The sequence below is a fragment of the Lactuca serriola genome, chromosome 5, assembly GCF_051521515.1.
Source record: "Lactuca serriola cultivar US96UC23 chromosome 5, Lser_US96UC23_V15, whole genome shotgun sequence".
NCBI classification, from domain to species: domain Eukaryota; kingdom Viridiplantae; phylum Streptophyta; class Magnoliopsida; order Asterales; family Asteraceae; genus Lactuca; species Lactuca serriola.
Genome location: NC_136412.1, coordinates 257,642,605 through 257,660,014, shown reverse-complemented (window position 1 = coordinate 257,660,014; position 17,410 = coordinate 257,642,605). Strand labels below are relative to the sequence as shown.

Below are 17,410 nucleotides of genomic sequence, written 5' to 3'. Positions count from 1 at the left end.
TTATTTTTTACTTATATTCAAATTTAATCTACATCGTTATAGTAAATTACATAAATGGTCCCTATTTGCTTTTATGTAATTTGTGTGTTTAGTTTTAACTTTTTATTTTTAACTAAGATCATTTTTGTAGATTGTTGAGCTTGAAAACGATGTTATAATATTACACGACCCTTAGCTAACAATCGTTACATATATAGGCAAAGTATGATGCAAAACCTAGCTAAAAAACCCGAACCTAACCTTCATTCCGCTAGTTGATCGTCAACCAAGCTAGCTAGCTACTGGTTAGCTAGCCAACTACGGATCAGCCAACCGATGGTTCGTCAGCTAGTTGACGGTTTTCCAGCGAGCTGAGGACTTCAATTCTCAAGTCACATTCAACAGTCTTCTTGTCCAATTGCCAAGAGTTGTTCACATAAAAAGCCTTCAATGTCATAACCACGTTCATGCAACATCAAATCTATCAAAGGAAATTGTTGATATATGTAACGTCCTGATATTCAACCCAAATTTTTTCATTTTTATTTATTAAAATATATCAGAGTATAATTACATTATGCGGAAACATGTTGCGAATATGCGTGTGTACAGTCGAACATTGCCCTTCAAATGAGTCAATGAAGTACCTGAAAAACATTTATATTCAACTAGGTAAGCACGAAACTTACTGAGTTCCCCAAAAATACCATATACCACAATACTTATACAATGCATACACATAATGGCCCTCAACATAAAGCAGACCTGCCATTGGCCTTCAGCACGAAGTTGGTCCGCCTTTTTTGCCTACAGCACAAAGGTGGTCCGCACCTTGTCCTTCACATAAAGTTGGTCTGTCCGAGTCTATTGGCCTTCTGCCCGAGGCTGGGCCGCCCTCAATTCCCCACATAATATATCAATAAATATCTAACAGATAAATTGTTCAACATGACAGAGGATATATACTGGAGCACATAATATAGTGAGAAAAATCATGTGGACAGTTATTCAAACGATTGACAGCTATTTGGGTGATTCTACTGGCGATCCAATCTAGTTGGTAACGCGCTTAACAAGTATTAACCTATAATACTATAACTTATTAATCCCTGTGGCAATCTGGTATTGAAAGCTAAATTTTTCACTAATCTCAATGAATACTCTAAGTCCTATAAAATAAGGATCATCCAGGTCGGGCAGTTGGGAGGTAGGACCATTTCGGCATAAAACATTTCTGAAATCCAACAACCAAGTCAATGTGATCATTCTAGACACTTCTTCCGTAAGTAGATCAATCAGCATTATAACTGGAATTACTGATAAATCTTATTTATACATTCATAACAATGTCTATGAATATAAATATAAATTACACTTAAAACATAGTAAGTGTAGCCTAACTTACACAGAGTTTTTTTTAGTGAAAGTTGGAAAAGTCACAAGCAGGACTTCGACCCGAGCACCTTAAATTGCTAAACCATTTGACGACTCAGGGCTCCGCTAACTATTTCTAGAAATCTAGAGGAAAAAACTCGAGAGGAGAATTGATTCAGAGAGAGTTCAGAGAATTGTGAGAGAAAGAATATGGAAAAGACTGTTATTTATAGGCAGTTTAAGGGGAGGTGTGCCACGCACTTCTGTTGACGTCGCTCCTCCGAAATGTTGCAATGTGTCAAGCTCTCTGTGGTCTACGTAGCCACCTTCTAGAATCGTGCGTCGCGCGTATGCGCGCGGCGCAAAACGTGAATTTTGTAGATTTAGTAACTTCTTCATACGAGCTCCGTTTTCGACGTTCTTTATATCCACCTATAGCTATCAACGAGATCTGTAATTTTCATTTAGATTTCGTCGACTAATTCTCATTTTATTTTTAAAGTTATATTTTTATAGTCTTAGCTGTTAAAGTCCGTATAAAAATCATAACTCTCTCATACGATATTCGTTTTCGACTGTCTTTATATCGATGGATAGGTATTTATGAGATCTTCAACTCTTGTTTAGATTGTTTTTTCTAACAATCAACTGATCTCACTTTTGGTTTCTATGTCACACATTTTCGCGCTACAACTTCTAAAAATCATAACTTCCTCTTCTGAAGTCAGATTTGGGCACTCTCTATATGTACGCTCTCGGTTTTTCGATAACTATGACTTTCATCAAGACTATTTATCCTAAATAGTCCTTTATCCAAAAACGTCTATTTACATAACAAGTCGTTTATATTGTAAGATGAAAATGGGATGTTATAACTATCCCCGACTTACAGAGATTTTGTCCCCGAAATCCTACTCCTAGCGCACCTAGACGTCATCTTATCGGAGTTATCGAGATCAAATTATGATCTAGCCGACGTTGCCACATCAATATTTCTCGTAGAACTTCATTTTCAACTTTAAACATACTCCTGTACTCCTCGTGAAGTCTTCGAAAACCGAGAACTCGTCGGTTTGGACTTCTAAAATTTACACGTCACGATTGGCAATCGCCTTCAGACGTAAAATGTCGACACGTCAACTTGTTATGAAGTGATTAACTATGGAAATTTATCTACAATATCCTAACGAAATCTACTTTTAAGAACATGCCTCTAAAAGGCTTATGGCATGTCCTTAAAACACACACGAAAACACTGGAACCAATACTCATTATAAGGCTTACTTAGCTTCCAACCTACTGGATTATAATGAACACCAGGTTACCAATAACACTCTCGAAAAGCTCTAACAAATTTTCCTATATCAAGGTACAACTATTGTTCACGCAATTCGTTCTTATGACAGCTCACGACACGTCGTGGCCCTATTCACTACTAGGATTTTGATGTTGGATCGTTCTTGTCATCATCCCCATCGGGCCTAAAGACTCATGATCAACCCTTCGATGGTCCTAAACACTCATACTCATTATCTGACTGTCCTAGTCATCATTCTTCCTTGATATCTACTTATCACAATGGATCTTTTGAGGCTACAACTTATTAGAGGTCCTTAATCTATATCATATGGTGCTAAAGTCTAACTGTCATCCTATGTTAAGCTATGAATGTTGGGAATTCAATCTGAGTTTTCTATTAATTCTTATGCTTATCGACTAAAGGAATAACTAAAACAAACACATAGCTCACCCTCGAAGACCAATGACGCATATGCAGTTGCACTCAACGATCTATCTAACGTGACTCTTAACTAAATGAACATATCTAGGAGTTTATAATAATCGCTTACGATCCTTTTGTGTCCTCTATCGCCAACTGCAACCTTGCACCCTAAAAGCTTGAACAGTTCCGTGACAATATTCTACCATCTTATTGCAGTTTTAAACCTCGTAGGAAATCTTTAGATCTTTTCCTTGTAGGTCTATCTTTTATTGACATCTAAAGAGGCGTCTTTACAACTGAATCTACAACAACTACTACTACTTACACAATTTTAACGTTGAGTCACTCCTAAATTGAACTATTGTTAATTTACACTAGGGACTCTTAGTTAATCTTAATTGCTACTGATAACATCGAGACCATTTAGTTCACCCTGGATTAACACTTGATCTATCAATCCTATTATGCATACTTATGATACATCTTCAACCTACCGCCTCTCATGGTCCATCCCGAATGATACTCTTCTAGGTGTCTCTATATGCATATTATACAATGACTTGAAACGTTCATACTACGAAAACACTTCCTCCTTGAATTAGATCCTATGGTTTCCGTCTTCTGGCATAAGGCAATTAAGTTCTTACTACAAGCTTAACTAATATTTCTAAGTCCGATGTATCCTTTGAGTACTCAACGATCTCTATGGCAAACTACGCCGCCTATTGCGTTCCTTGTCTAGCTAAACCTCTTCTGCGAGGATGAATCCTTTATTCGTGAAAGTACGAACCTAGATGGTTCTCTTGGCTATCTGAGCTGCACCTGCGAATTTGGCAATTTCCTATATCCTAATAGATGCTTGGAAGGAAAGACCAATGTTTCCTTGACAAGCAAGAAACTCATAACCTATGGGTAGTCTAGCAAAAAAAACTTCCTTTTTCTGTTACCCGCTCAACAAAACTAACAATCTCCGCCTACTTATGTTGCTACTCTCTTGGACCTTGACGTCGAAATCGAAAGTCGAACTACTTTTCACACTTTCTCCTTAAGAGTCGGTTCTCCCCCACTTGGGTTCGACCCATCATCTGTTGTTGCTCGTAACTAGCCGAAGTCTAAAGTGGCTTTACCTATGTGACTCGTAGCTCCTTTTGACTTTGAAGAAACTCTTGGTTGTCATATTCAATAACCTTCGATATTCCAATCATCATATTATTGCTCGTGTCTACTACAGTGATCTCCTTGCATAGCCCGACCAAAACAGAATAAGGTCGTGACAAGCACACCGTTGTCTATAGACGCACTAACCCACATGCATGTTTAAATGGTATAGGGGGTAATTACTAACGTAGTCGAACTACTAGCAACAACGATGGTTGCTGAATTCACTCCATCCTTCTTGTTTCTCTGAGATAATCACCTTGTTGTATTCCAATTGTCCTTCTTCATTCTCACAGCTAAAGTTGGTACTACATCGAGGTACTCATAACCAACTCACTTACGCAACTCTACTTTATTCAGACTAGATCTTTTATGGCCACTTGGGCCTGAACTTAGAGTCATTCTCCTAGACATCACCATACCATAGGTAATGACAGATATAACGCAAAATGAATTTATAGTGTTAGTCACACTATCTACCTAACTACCAGTGCCTTAGCAACTTTGTGACTCTTCCTGATCCAAGTGCTAGTCATGTGCTTCAGATAGTATAGGCCTCTACTACCTTTCACACCTACTCATACTTGACCATTTTCTTTGTCTTTTCTTTCACACATTGAATCAGTACGAATGCAATTGATTTTTGAAGACAATGCATCCAAATAGATACAAATCAAAACCAAACTATTTGATGCCCTTCACCGTCGACGCCTCCATCTCACCCTGAAGAAGAACCCACTTCCTCCTTTCTACGCTAAGCTTCCAGCCACGCCCACCTCCATCCAATCTTCAGTCGCCGCCTTTCTGCCAACGTCGCCCCTCCTCCTGCAAATCGTTCATTATTCAGAGTTAGTCGATTACTCGGTCGGGTACTCCCTACTCGCCCCCTTACTGAGGCGGGTTACAGAATCCGAGTACTCTTCAATCGGCCCCCTTACTGAAGCAAGCAGGGTTGTAAAACTCGGCCAACTCGGTGATTAATTTGTATAATATACTTGATGAATTATTATTTAACACACACATATATGTGATTTTTACTACATATATATATATATATATATATATATATATATATATATATATATATATATCTTAAATTTTTCAGCAATTATAATGAAGTGAGACCATTGTGTGTTTTTCTTTTTTTGTGTATTCACATGTATCTAATTTTGTTATATATTTCAATCAATGTATGATTTTAACGTATGATCTTGACATATATAAGTTCCTTAAAAATATTTCTACATGAATTACTGAATCCAAGTACTCCCCGAGTACTCCCGAGTACTTGCTACTCTGCAATCGTCCGAGTAGGTACCGAGTAGCGAGTTTTACAACCTTGCCATTATTCGAAGAATTTTGTGGATGATCTGTAATGCTTTCATGTTCATTAGACCCGTCAATGGAGTTCATCATCAATAAATACAATCGAAATCACCACCCAATTCCACCATTCTCCATTGTCACACCCCGAAACCGACGGCGGAAACGTTCCGGGGCAGAGGACGTCATGCGTAGTATCACAACCATTGTACATAGTAAGCATAGTAAACACAACCATTACATTACATATGAATATTTACATTTGTTTGAAAGTGGAGAAATACATAGTTTATATATATATATATATATATATATATATATATATATATATATATACACACACATCAGTATAACAAAAGTATAGACGAGACTTCTATATGCATCGTCTTCTCCAAAAGTAAGCGAGATACCTGTCTAACGTGAACCTGAGAATACAAGCAGTTTTAAAAATATCAGCATAAAGCTGGTGAGTTCATAAGCGGTTGAGTTCTGGTAAAAGAAAACGTTCCTTTGATTTCATGAAAAGTTATTATCCAAGAAAATCCCATATTTTCTTATAAAAGAAGTTGGTTATCCATTTGTTAAACAGACTGTTTATGAAAAGTTAAGTTATCCCAGGAAAAACCCATATTTTCCTTAAAAGTCAATGGTTGGTTATCGATCCGGAAATGAAGTGTACAAGTATCTACCATACTTGTATCATTAGGTGCAGTTTCCTTGAAAGTCCGGTTACTCTCAATGAGGTACATTAGTTTTAATACACACATAAATCTAATAAGTATGTAGTGAACTAATTCCTAAGGGTATTGCTGATACCCTCTAGTAATCAAAACAGATATTACTTTGAGGTTAGTTCACTAGGTTCATTATTACTGAAAGTAAACCTCCATTATCTAAGTTGCGAGTTCTATAACCATACAATAAACTAGATATGGCTCGTAACGGGGGCCAGTATCATTTTATGACTTTGTTACCCGTAGACTTGTCGGTCCCACTGTAGCCAGCAGCAAGGTGCGGGGTAGTCAGTCTCGTATAAATCTATACACACAAGTCATGTTCTCCCTCCAGGAGATTCTAGTTACAGGGTCGGTCCTCCACTCTCGTATCTATGGGGAGTGTTACCGAGGACTTGTCTCCAATCTTAAGAATAACAAATTTACAAGTAATAATATGGAAAATCCCGTTTTATGATTGGCATAAATCCTTTGTAATTTATGAAATATAACATAAAATATAACATCTTATGATGAAATTTACAAGTTCCTTGTTTTGGTTTTGAAAACTAACTCTACAAGTTAATTTCTTAATCGGTTGGTAAAACGGTTTTCAGTGTTAAAAGCATGCTGAACATGTAAGTATTCCATACGAAATAATAGGTTTTGAGTACAAGTTCCCTTGTACTTTTGCTTGTATTCCCCCCCTGAAAACATGAAAAACTTGGAAAAAGGTGTAGGGGTATGAACTCACCTGACGTGGGTGTGTCGGGTTAGGACGCTAGGTGTCAATTTAGGACTTGAACACACGCGAGGGTCCTAGGTAACATGAAGTGATACATAATTGTATCTAATTAGTCATTAAACCACTAATTAAGCAAGTAAATACACTCTAATGCGAGGAAACACTTTATTTCAAGTGTTAGGAATGGTACGGGTTGCATCTAAGGAGTGTATGGCCTCGTTAAGGAGTTTACTCTTCAAGTGTAAGCCCTTAGGGGTGTTTATGGTTTCAAGACCATATCCCCATGAGTTTATGGTCGTAAACTCATGGGAGTGGTGTTATTGGGTGCTCAAAGGTCTTATGCTTCACCAAGAAAGGTCCTAGGGTTGAATCAAAGGTTATGGAAGTGTTTGGGGCTTGAAATGGACCCTTTATGTAGTTTACGGTCTTTGGACCACTCCATTGGGAGTTTACGGTCGTAAAATCATGAGTTTACGTCCGTAAACTCATGTTTGTCCATTTTATGTGTTTTGGTGGTTGTAGGTTAAGCATGCAAAGTTCTAGACCTAAATATAAGCCATACAAGGTGTTAAGGGAACTTAAACACCCTTTGGAGGTGTTTACGGTTTTGGGAGATCCCCAAACCGTAAACTCATGTTTACCCCCCTTCAATTCATGTTTTGGGGTTCTTAGATCCTTCATGCAAGTTTCTAGGTCATAAGCCAAGCATTGGAAGGGTTTTGGGGCATCAAAACCCCCTTTTAGGGTGTTTACGGTTTTGGGATGTTCCCAAACCGTAAACACATGTTCTTGGGGTTTTTGGATGATTAAATCATGAATTTGTAATTATGTTAGGCTAAACAACAAGCTAGGAAGGTTAACTTACAGTTGTGAAGCTTGAAGGGGCGTTTCTAGATCGAATCTCGAGTTGTAGAGAGAGAGTAGAGAGAGAAAGCTCTAAGGTGTGTGAAAAAGGTTCAAATGGAGACCACTCAACCCTTATATAGGGTTGAGTTCACGGCCAGGTGGGGATCCACCCAATCCCGACATCAAACAGAGTTTATGATTGTACCCGATTAAATGGCCGTAACCCGACTTAGTCGTGAACTAGAAATTTTTCCGAAAGAATTCGAGGGTATTTCACGTGATTTTATTGCTTTCAGACGCATATGAAAAATACAACAATAACCCAAATGGATTTACTTAACTCAAAAATTAACGGAAAATTTTTAATAAAAATAAATTTTATTAACGGAAGTGGGTTACAATGACGGAATAAACTTCGGGTTGTCACATCTCCACCCGTTTCTCACACCTCTTTCCAGCCATATAACCCACTAAATCACTAATTCACTTCCCCTACAAGCACACCTGCAAATCGGAAAAAAAAAAAAAAAAAAAAAAAAAAAAAAAAAAACGAGTCTCGATTCAGAACATGGTCTCTACATCAAATATCCCTGCCAAAGAAGGAAGTAATACTTTATTTAGTGCCTTGATTGCTTTCTTCTCTCTGGGTAAAATTATCAAGGTTTCCTGGTGCACACAAAGTATTTCTTTTATGTCCGCCAAGTGTTTGATAAAATGCCTAAATGAGGTTTTCAAGTGTTGCAGCCAATTGTAGACTCAACAAGATGTAGCGTTTGTGCTCGGTGTTGGTTTCATTGTGCACACTCCAACCTTTTGTTGGAGTGTCACATTTTCCTTTGGGTTACTGCTTCTAATTTCGGTTCTCACCTTGAGGCTTAAATAAACTTTGTTTGTGTGTTCATGGCGTCCTCTCATTCGTTTCCGAGCGGAACTTGGGTGTGTCCTTTTCGGGGGTTTCATTGTTGCCTGAATGGTATTGTAGGAAGTAAAGGGATTTCCCGTTTGATATCTCATATCAAGAGCTTACACCTCCCTACAGATGAACGCAAAGTTGTGTTACAAAAGGCTATTACTTCTGACCATGGATTGTTTATGTTTGTGGCAGCAACATTGCAAGCGTTTGGTCAATGGATATGTGAGAATTGCATGAGTCTTCATGCCCTGATTCGTTCGTGTCACCACCCGGGTGGTCTGGTTAAGTTTATTGACGAGGTTGATGACATGAGCGGTCATATTGTTAGCATTCCAAAGTCGCCACCCAATGAACCGAAAACTGGCCTCAATGATGGGTTGATGTTGGATGCTTAACTACCTGATCATATTTTTAAACTACCTATCACCACCGTTAAAAGCATCCATCATAATTGTCATATAGATTTCTCTCAGGATTTGAAAGTAGCCCTTTTCAAGGTAGTTGCTCATCATGGGTTCGTTGAAGCGTGGGTTGCATTGTTAATTCTTCTTAGGTGTACTCTTCAGGTGCTTAGGCCTAAGAATAGGCAAGAAAGTAAGTTTGGCAATAGGAAGTCTTTGTAACATCGTAATATACTGAGCGTATTATCTACTTGGGGGACTGAAGACGGTATCGCCAAGCTAGTTAAAAACTTAGTTGACAATGCAAGACTGGAGCAACAAGGCAAAAAAGAAGATTACATTTAGGAGGAAAGAAAACTGGGCAACATTAATTTCAGGCAATGTCTTCGTAAGGTTGTCGATAAACATTTTACAGCAGTAGTGAAAGTTTTATGTTCCTAGGGGGCCGCTCTATTCGGAGGTGATACCACAAAGGAATTGGAGGATAAGCATCCATACAAGCCACCACCTTCCATGTCGAGCACCATATTTTCATGACCTCCCCCTTCTAGTGGATGTTGACAATGTCATTGGGGGCATTAAATCCTTCCTTAAAGGTACCTCGTGTGGGAGAGGCGGGTTGAGAGCTCAACACCTTTTGGATGCTCTTTGTGGAGAAGGTTCGACTATAGCCAAAGACCTCCTACATGTTATTACATTTGTGGTTAATCTATGGCTAGGGGAAGATGCCCTTCGAGTTTGGTAGAATTTATTGTCTCTGCTCCTCTTACGCCGCTCTTAAAACCTGACAAGGGAATACAACTTATTGCAGTAGGCACTATATGAGATGTTCAACGGTCAAATTCGGAAAAGTCAAAGAAATCAAACACGTTGCATCTCGTTATCGTGACAACGGCATACCACATAATGGGTGGGGGTGTTCACCCCGTTACCACGTCGTTAAGGCACTGCCACATCGGCAATAACGGGTGATAACAGGCCCGGACCCGAAGGTCAAAGGGTTCAAAATAAATACAAGAAAATAAAATAATTTTAAGCATTTAAGTGAGGATTTTCTAGAATTCTCCCATGTATATATCATGTCTTGCCCAAAAGACGGAACGGTTCTCATAGGTATGTTTGCTAGTCACATAGCATAAATCTAGGCTTGGGTGGTGTTTGTTTTTTGTCTGCAGATCTTCTTGACCTCTTTTGTCTGCACTGCGCAGACATTAGCCTTCGCAGTCTGTTTGTTTTTTTGGAATACTGCAGACCTAAAAAGGTATGTGCGTCCTCTTCTTGGCATAGATGTGGACTAAAGTCTTCTAACATCTTTGAACATCTTCTAGATATTAAATGGTAAACATACTTGTGTTTGGTTTTATGTGTTGTATGGGATTCATTGCAAAATATTAAATGGTAAACATGGTTGGTTATATAGATATATGATTTTATACGAAAACTTATTTTTACAAATAATAATAATAATAATAATAATAATAATAATAATAATAATAAATTTGAAATCTTTTATGTAGAAATAAGTGTAAATTGAATTACATTAATAATCTACCTCTAAAGATTAATGAACAAATTCATTTGATGAGCCACTTTACATACTTGTGTTTGGTTTTATATTTTCTCCATAATTTGTATATATGTTTCTGCATTTGTAATTTATATTTGCGATTAAAAATATTATAAATCTTAAAGTTAAAAGATTATGTACTTGCACTAATCAATTTATTCCTTCACTGGTATCTCTTTTCTTTTAACTCCTAAAACAAACAGTATTTTTTTTTGCAGGCTGCAGACGTTTAGTCCACCTCTTCTACTGCAAAGGTATACAGATATGGTCCGCAGACTGCAGACATTTCGTCTCAGAAAAAACAAACAGCACCTTGGTTTTAATAGAAACAAAAACAATATAATGGTGTTTTTGTGCAACAAGATATAATAAGCTCAGTTTTTGTTATAGGGTTTTCCCTTTGAAATTTCCCATTATGCATCATATCATAAATTTGAGATTTTTTAAGAAAAAAATTGAAAGTATATTTGTGCATAAATATAAGGACACGTTCTTGATAAAAGTTTTAACACGGTAGCAAAGTTTCCATAACAATTAACCATCGGTACATTATTTCCAACATAAGTTATATATATTCCAGAAACACTGACATTTCTTTCTAAATGTAGAAGGAGTAGTACCAGTTTTCATTTATCAATCAACCTTCTCACTAGAAACTGAAACTTTGTTGTAATTCAGCAGAGAATCTTGAAATATATCACAAGATGTATCCCATAGTTCCCTTGAAAGCTTCATGTTGTAAGATAGTGCAGAAGATTCAACTGTCCTACCATTCCCACCAAAAAAGTATAATCCTGATGTTTCCTGCACTCAATAATAAATAATCTCCCATTAATTCTCAGCCATTCAGAGAGTGTGTGTGTGTGTGTGTGTGTGTGTTTGATTCCAATGGAATGAGACATTCCATTCCATTCCTTCCCAGAGAATTAGAACTTACTGGAGGGGCAAGGGCGGCATCAATAACAGCTGAGACACCAGCTTCAGGTGACTGCAGAAGGCCTAGAAACTGCAGGACAATAAAAGCAAGCTGCCTGATACACCATGGTACTTCTCGCATGATATTCGTTTTCACTAATCCAGGATCCACACCACTACATTGTTATCAAACATATCAGGGGTAAATTTGTCCCAAAAAAAAGTGCAATCCAGTTCATCTATATATTTGTTAATGATTGCAAACACGTACATCGCTGAGACTCCTTGAGATCCAGATCCTTGAAGTTGTCGATGGAGCTCATATGAAAAGAGTAACATACATACTGGAGAAATTATGAAGGGGTAAAGATGTCATTTAGCTAATGGATTTAAGATGCTTACATTTGGAATACTCGTAGATCTCAGCACATGGGTAGTGTTTAAATTTAGACAAGCACTTGCCAGAAACTGTATCCTTATCTGCCTGAAAACTAGATACTGTAGAAAAAAAGAGAAACATGCAAATCCATCATTAATATAATAATAATAATAACAAACTTATGTGTAAATACATTATTACCTAAAAAATAAGCATGTAACACATTAGAAAACTTATATGCTTTTTTCTACTACATGTTTGATTATAACAAAATGAGCCTCAAGTAACTGAAAGGATTGAAAAAAACTCACCATTTCGATGTGTAAAGGATGTGATATTAATAATGCGAGAAGGAACTGGACTATTCTTTAGAAATGGGAGTAAAACTTGTGTAAGAGAGAATGGCCCAATGTAATTGGTCCCCATCATCCTAGCAAAAGAAACAAATTATATAAAGAAAAAGACAAAATTGGGGGTAAAATGGTTATTTCATAAGGTTTAACGTCTGATTTATCCCTTGTAACAAAACCAAAACTTAGACTGAACGTGTAATTTCCACTATATACCACAGGGACCATTTTGTAATTTTATTCATAAGACTATATGAGATTTCATTATATAGAGACAAGAAAAGATGATTTACTGATCATGATGGCCTTCTGTAGTGAGTCTGCTTGTTAGTGCATATATCCCAGCATTATTTATCAGAAGTTGTATAGAAGGATGCATATCAGACTCCAAAAGCCACTGCTCAAGTGATTCTTTGAACCTCATTATTGATGAGAATGATGATGTGTCAACTTCAAATGCTTTAAGCTGCACCTCTTCACTTTGACTTCTGATGTCAGACATAACCTGTCATAGAGTCAAACATGAAGTAAAGTTGACTGCAAGTATCATATTTGAGCTACATTACATCATAATAAGCTTCTGATTCTGAAATCTGAATGCAATATATACCTTTGATAACTTATGAGAGGATCTTCCAGCTGCATGCATGTAACGAAACTTCAGTTATATACATCTCTGATATTTGGCACATGATAAAGAAAAGAGTAAAAGTAAGAGTGAGAATTGCTACTTGCTAAGAGAAGAGAAATGGGCCAGGCCCAATAAACATACCAAGAACCACAAAGAAGCCTTTCTTTGAAAGAGCAAGAGCTGCTGCAGCACCCAACCCAGATGTTGCCTATATTACAATTTACACATCACAACATGTGTTAAATGATATACCTTTTAGCAACTTCAAATTTCATACAGATGTTTTGGGGAACACTGGGGTTAATTGAATAATTTCTACAATTTAACATTTTATTAAGGGGTTTGCAACTTGACTTACACCAGTGATGATGCAGATTGGTAGACGTTTGTCGGCTGTTATTGGAGGTAGAGGTGAAACAACACATTGATGGTATATGGATTTCTGGGTGAACATGGTTTGAGTGAGCAGATTTATATAGGAAAATACAAGGGAGTATGTCCAGTGAAGGGTCATTCTCCAAAATGACGAGGTGCAAACAAAACGCAAAGCTTCCACTAACTCCTTAAATGGCATCATCTTTATGAGCTGGAAATGGAAAATTTAAAAGATCAGCACGTTCAAGAGTCAATGGAATGTATAGAAAATGATAGCAGCATGTCGATTCTTAATTTATAAAGTCGAAAAGTTGCAGAGACAATTTACTACTGCTCAAATACCATTCATTACCGGTTGGCTTTTGCTTTTTAACGAAGTCTATTTGAAGCATTTTGTCATTCAGACATTTTAACAAACAGTTGGTGAGCATCTTAAGGCAGACTTGACTAGAGAAAGAAAACATACCATCTTCGGGTAAATAGAAAGAAATTTTAGATGAGTAATATCAACATTTTTGAAAGAAAACATGCAGATGTCATAACTTGTGCATAGCAAAGAACTAATACCAAACAATCGAAGCAATAGAAAGAAATCTTAAACCCTAAACCCCAAAGACGAGGATACTAATGGAGATTGATCAAAAAAAAAATTACAGACAGAGGAAGCAATACCTCGAGAGAGCAGCTGATCGACAGAAGCAACCGCAGAGGCGAAGTACAATCGTTCGTCGGGGAAGGGTAAGAGTCGATGAAGAAAAAACTTAATAAAAAATTTAAAATATAATATTCACTCAATAACAAGTTTTTATCATAAAATAAACATGTTTTACATTTTTTATCAAAAATAGCATAGAATTTGCAAAGAATGTGTTGCAAATTAGCTTTTTGCAGAAAAAAATAAATAAATAAAACGATTGTGCAAATGAGTGCATTACTGGAACATCTACCCTTTATAGCAATTGATAAACCCTGCCTAATAAGAAATAATTCTTGAGATTATGTTTGATTCATGTGATTTTGCAAAATCAGAATCTCGACAATTAAGCTGCTGATCAACTAATTTGGTTATCAGATTTTAAAGCTTATTGTTTCAATTGTTTTAAATATCATTTGTTTCATTAGTTTTGAATTGTTAATTATGTCAAATTTTAAAGGCTCAGTAAATTGGTAATTGGTAGTGGTTTGGTAAACTTAGGTGCTGTTTGTTTTTCTATAAAAACCTCTTCAAACCACTTATTGTTGCGCGGCGCAGCACATGCGCAGCACTTTACCTCTCGCAACAGTTTGTTTTTTGGAAGGCTTCAGACTACAAAACCCCTGCGCGTGTGCTGCGTGGTACAGCACTTGACTTGCCTCTTCTAACCTCTTCAACTTTTATTTTTTAAGTGTTTTTTTTTAAAATTTTGTATAATTTTTTTTTTAACTTTGATTTTCTTAAATTTTTATTTACGGATGTGATACAATTTATTTTTATAATTTCCATGATTTTTTTTTAACTTGATTTTTTTAATTTTTTTTTTTTACCGTTTTATTAATAATATTTTCAATTTCAGTTGCATCTTTTTAACGTGTGTAATTTTTTACGAACTTTGTAGACATCGTTTGCAATAATTTCTTAATTTTTTATTATTATTTTTTTTAAATTAGTTTTTTTTTCTAGAATAAAACTATTAGCTTCTTTTACATTTTTTTAAGTTTTTTTTTAAAAAAAAAAAGTTTTATATTTTTGTTTTTTACATGTTCTTTTTATTATTATTTCAATGTGTTCAAACTAGAATTATTAAATTTCGATGTTGATAACTATTTTCAATTTATAAAATTAGTTTATTTAAATTTCAGTTTACTGCAGCAGTCTGCAGATGTTAAAAAACAAACATGCTTCTTATTATAGGCTGCAGCCGTTTGTTCCACCTCTTCTGCTAGGATTGCAGAGGTGGTCCGTAGACTTCATTTTACATTACCCAAAAAAAAAGTCATTTACTCTTTGTTCGGTCCAAAAAAGAGTCTTTGTTTATAGAACAAAAATATTTGAAAATGTTTTAGTATGTATTATGCAAAGACTAATATCTTGTTTCTTATAGATAGATACGCAAGAGATACGACTTAAAAGGTAAAATGGTCATTTACTTTCAATCGGTTAAAAAATAAAAAAATAAAAGTTGCTTTTAAGTGTTGTATAGGTAAAGTGGCTAAATGTGGGTTTAGATTAAATTTTGCATACATAAACACACTTTTTTTTATCGTCTAATTACAATTTTTACCATTCAACGTAGAAATGATGGTAAATAACCAATGATTGCTTAGTGTTTATTTAAACATTGTTAACAAATGATCATTTTATTTTTATATATAAAAATGATGTTTTTTTTAATATAGATTGTTGATGATAATGTAGATGAGATTAATGTGTAAGCTTCAAAAGCTTTACGCGTAGGAGCTGATGAAAAGGCAGATAAAGGGATCAAAAGTGAAGACATTTTTAGATATTCAGGATAGCATGCTTACTTGTTCCTGAAATACAAATAACATTAACTTTGGTCCTGTTTATTTTTATTAAATGACCTTCAATCTCTCTCACAACTCGCTCAAGCTCTCTAAGGTTTCTCTCTCAGGTCTGGTAGCCACAAATGGAGGCCATAAAGGCCTTTAAATAGGGCACAAACCTCGAGAATTAGGGTTTCATTCCACAGCAAGGACTTGTCGAGTCCACCCTCGCCGACTCGTCGAGTCCAATCATTAATCTAGTCAGCAATCGCGGTCCTACTCGACGAGTCTACGACTCAACTCGTCGAGTCCCTCTCTTTTACTCAAAAATAAATGATCAAACATAATACATGGAAATCCGGATGTTACAATTCTCCGCCACTAGAATCAGACTTCGCCCCCGAAGTATTGATCCGCAAACAACTCTGGATGTTGCTCCCGCATCACCAACTCCGGCTCCCAAGTCAGCTCGTACCCTCTTCGATGTTGCCACTAGACCTGAACCAGGGACACCTCCTTGTTCCTCATAACCTTGATCTTCCAATCCCGGATCGCGATTGGCCTCTCAGCATAATTCAGGCTCGCATCCACCTAAATATCCTCCAGCGGCACCACCGCCGACTCGTCGGCTATACACTTCCTCAACTGAGACACGTGGAAGGTATCATGAATCTGGCTAAACTCCGCAGGTAGCTCCAACCGATATGCTACCCTGCACACCCTCGCGGTCACCCTGAACGACCCAATATACCGGGGCCCCAGCTTGCCCCTCTTCCTGAAACGAATCACTCCTTTCCAAGGAGACACTTTCAAGAGTACGAAGTCTCCGACTTGAAACTTGAGCTCGGATCATCGCCTATCCGCGTAACTCTTCTGGCGACTCTGAGCTGTCAACAACCTCTGGCTGACCTACTGAATCTGCTCTGTCGTCTGAAGCACTATCTCAGTGTTGCCCATCACTCGCTGCCCTACCTCTCCTCAACAGATGGGAGTCCGACACCTCCTCCCATACAACAACTCGAAGGGAGGCATACCAATGCTCGAATGGTGACTGCTGTTATAGGAAAACTCAACCAACGGCAAATACGTATCCCAACTCCCTCCGAAGTCCAACACAGATGCCTGAAGCATGTCCTCAAGCGTCTGAATCGTCCGCTCACTCTGTCCGTCCTTCTGAGGGTGGTAAGCGGTACTGAAATGCAGCCCTCGTGCCCAACTCCTCGTGGAACTTCTTCCAGAACCTGGGAGTGAAACGTACATCCCGATCTAATACAATCGAGATCGGCACTCCATGTCGCGATACCACCTCCCTCACATATAACTCTATCAGCCTCTCAGCAGAAGAGCTCTCATTGATAGCAAGAAAGTGAGCGCTCTTCGTCAGCCGGTCGACGATCACCCAAATTGCGTCGACACCCTTGCGGTCCTCAACAACTTAGTGATGAAATCTATAGAAATCTATTCCCACTTCCATTGGGAAACCTCAAGTACGTGGCTGCAACATGTGCTCAGCCTTAACCCTGCGACAGGTTAA

The 17,410-nt window shown here is 37.3% G+C and overlaps 1 protein-coding gene across 1 annotated transcript; it reads right to left on the bottom strand.

The window, feature by feature from the left end:
- Positions 1-11,208: 11,208 nt before the first annotated feature.
- On the bottom strand, positions 11,209-14,195 carry LOC145054080 (uncharacterized). The gene is made up of 10 exons (XM_079002209.1): positions 14,065-14,195; positions 13,376-13,603; positions 13,159-13,225; positions 12,997-13,025; positions 12,680-12,891; positions 12,348-12,466; positions 12,060-12,155; positions 11,929-12,001; positions 11,680-11,833; positions 11,209-11,546 (listed from the first exon to the last, which is right to left on the bottom strand). The coding sequence occupies exons 2-10, from the start codon at positions 13,592-13,594 to the stop codon at positions 11,376-11,378; spliced, it is 1,140 nt and encodes a 379-aa protein (XP_078858335.1). The 5' UTR covers positions 13,595-13,603; positions 14,065-14,195; the 3' UTR covers positions 11,209-11,375.
- Between the last annotated feature and the right edge of the window lie 3,215 nt (positions 14,196-17,410).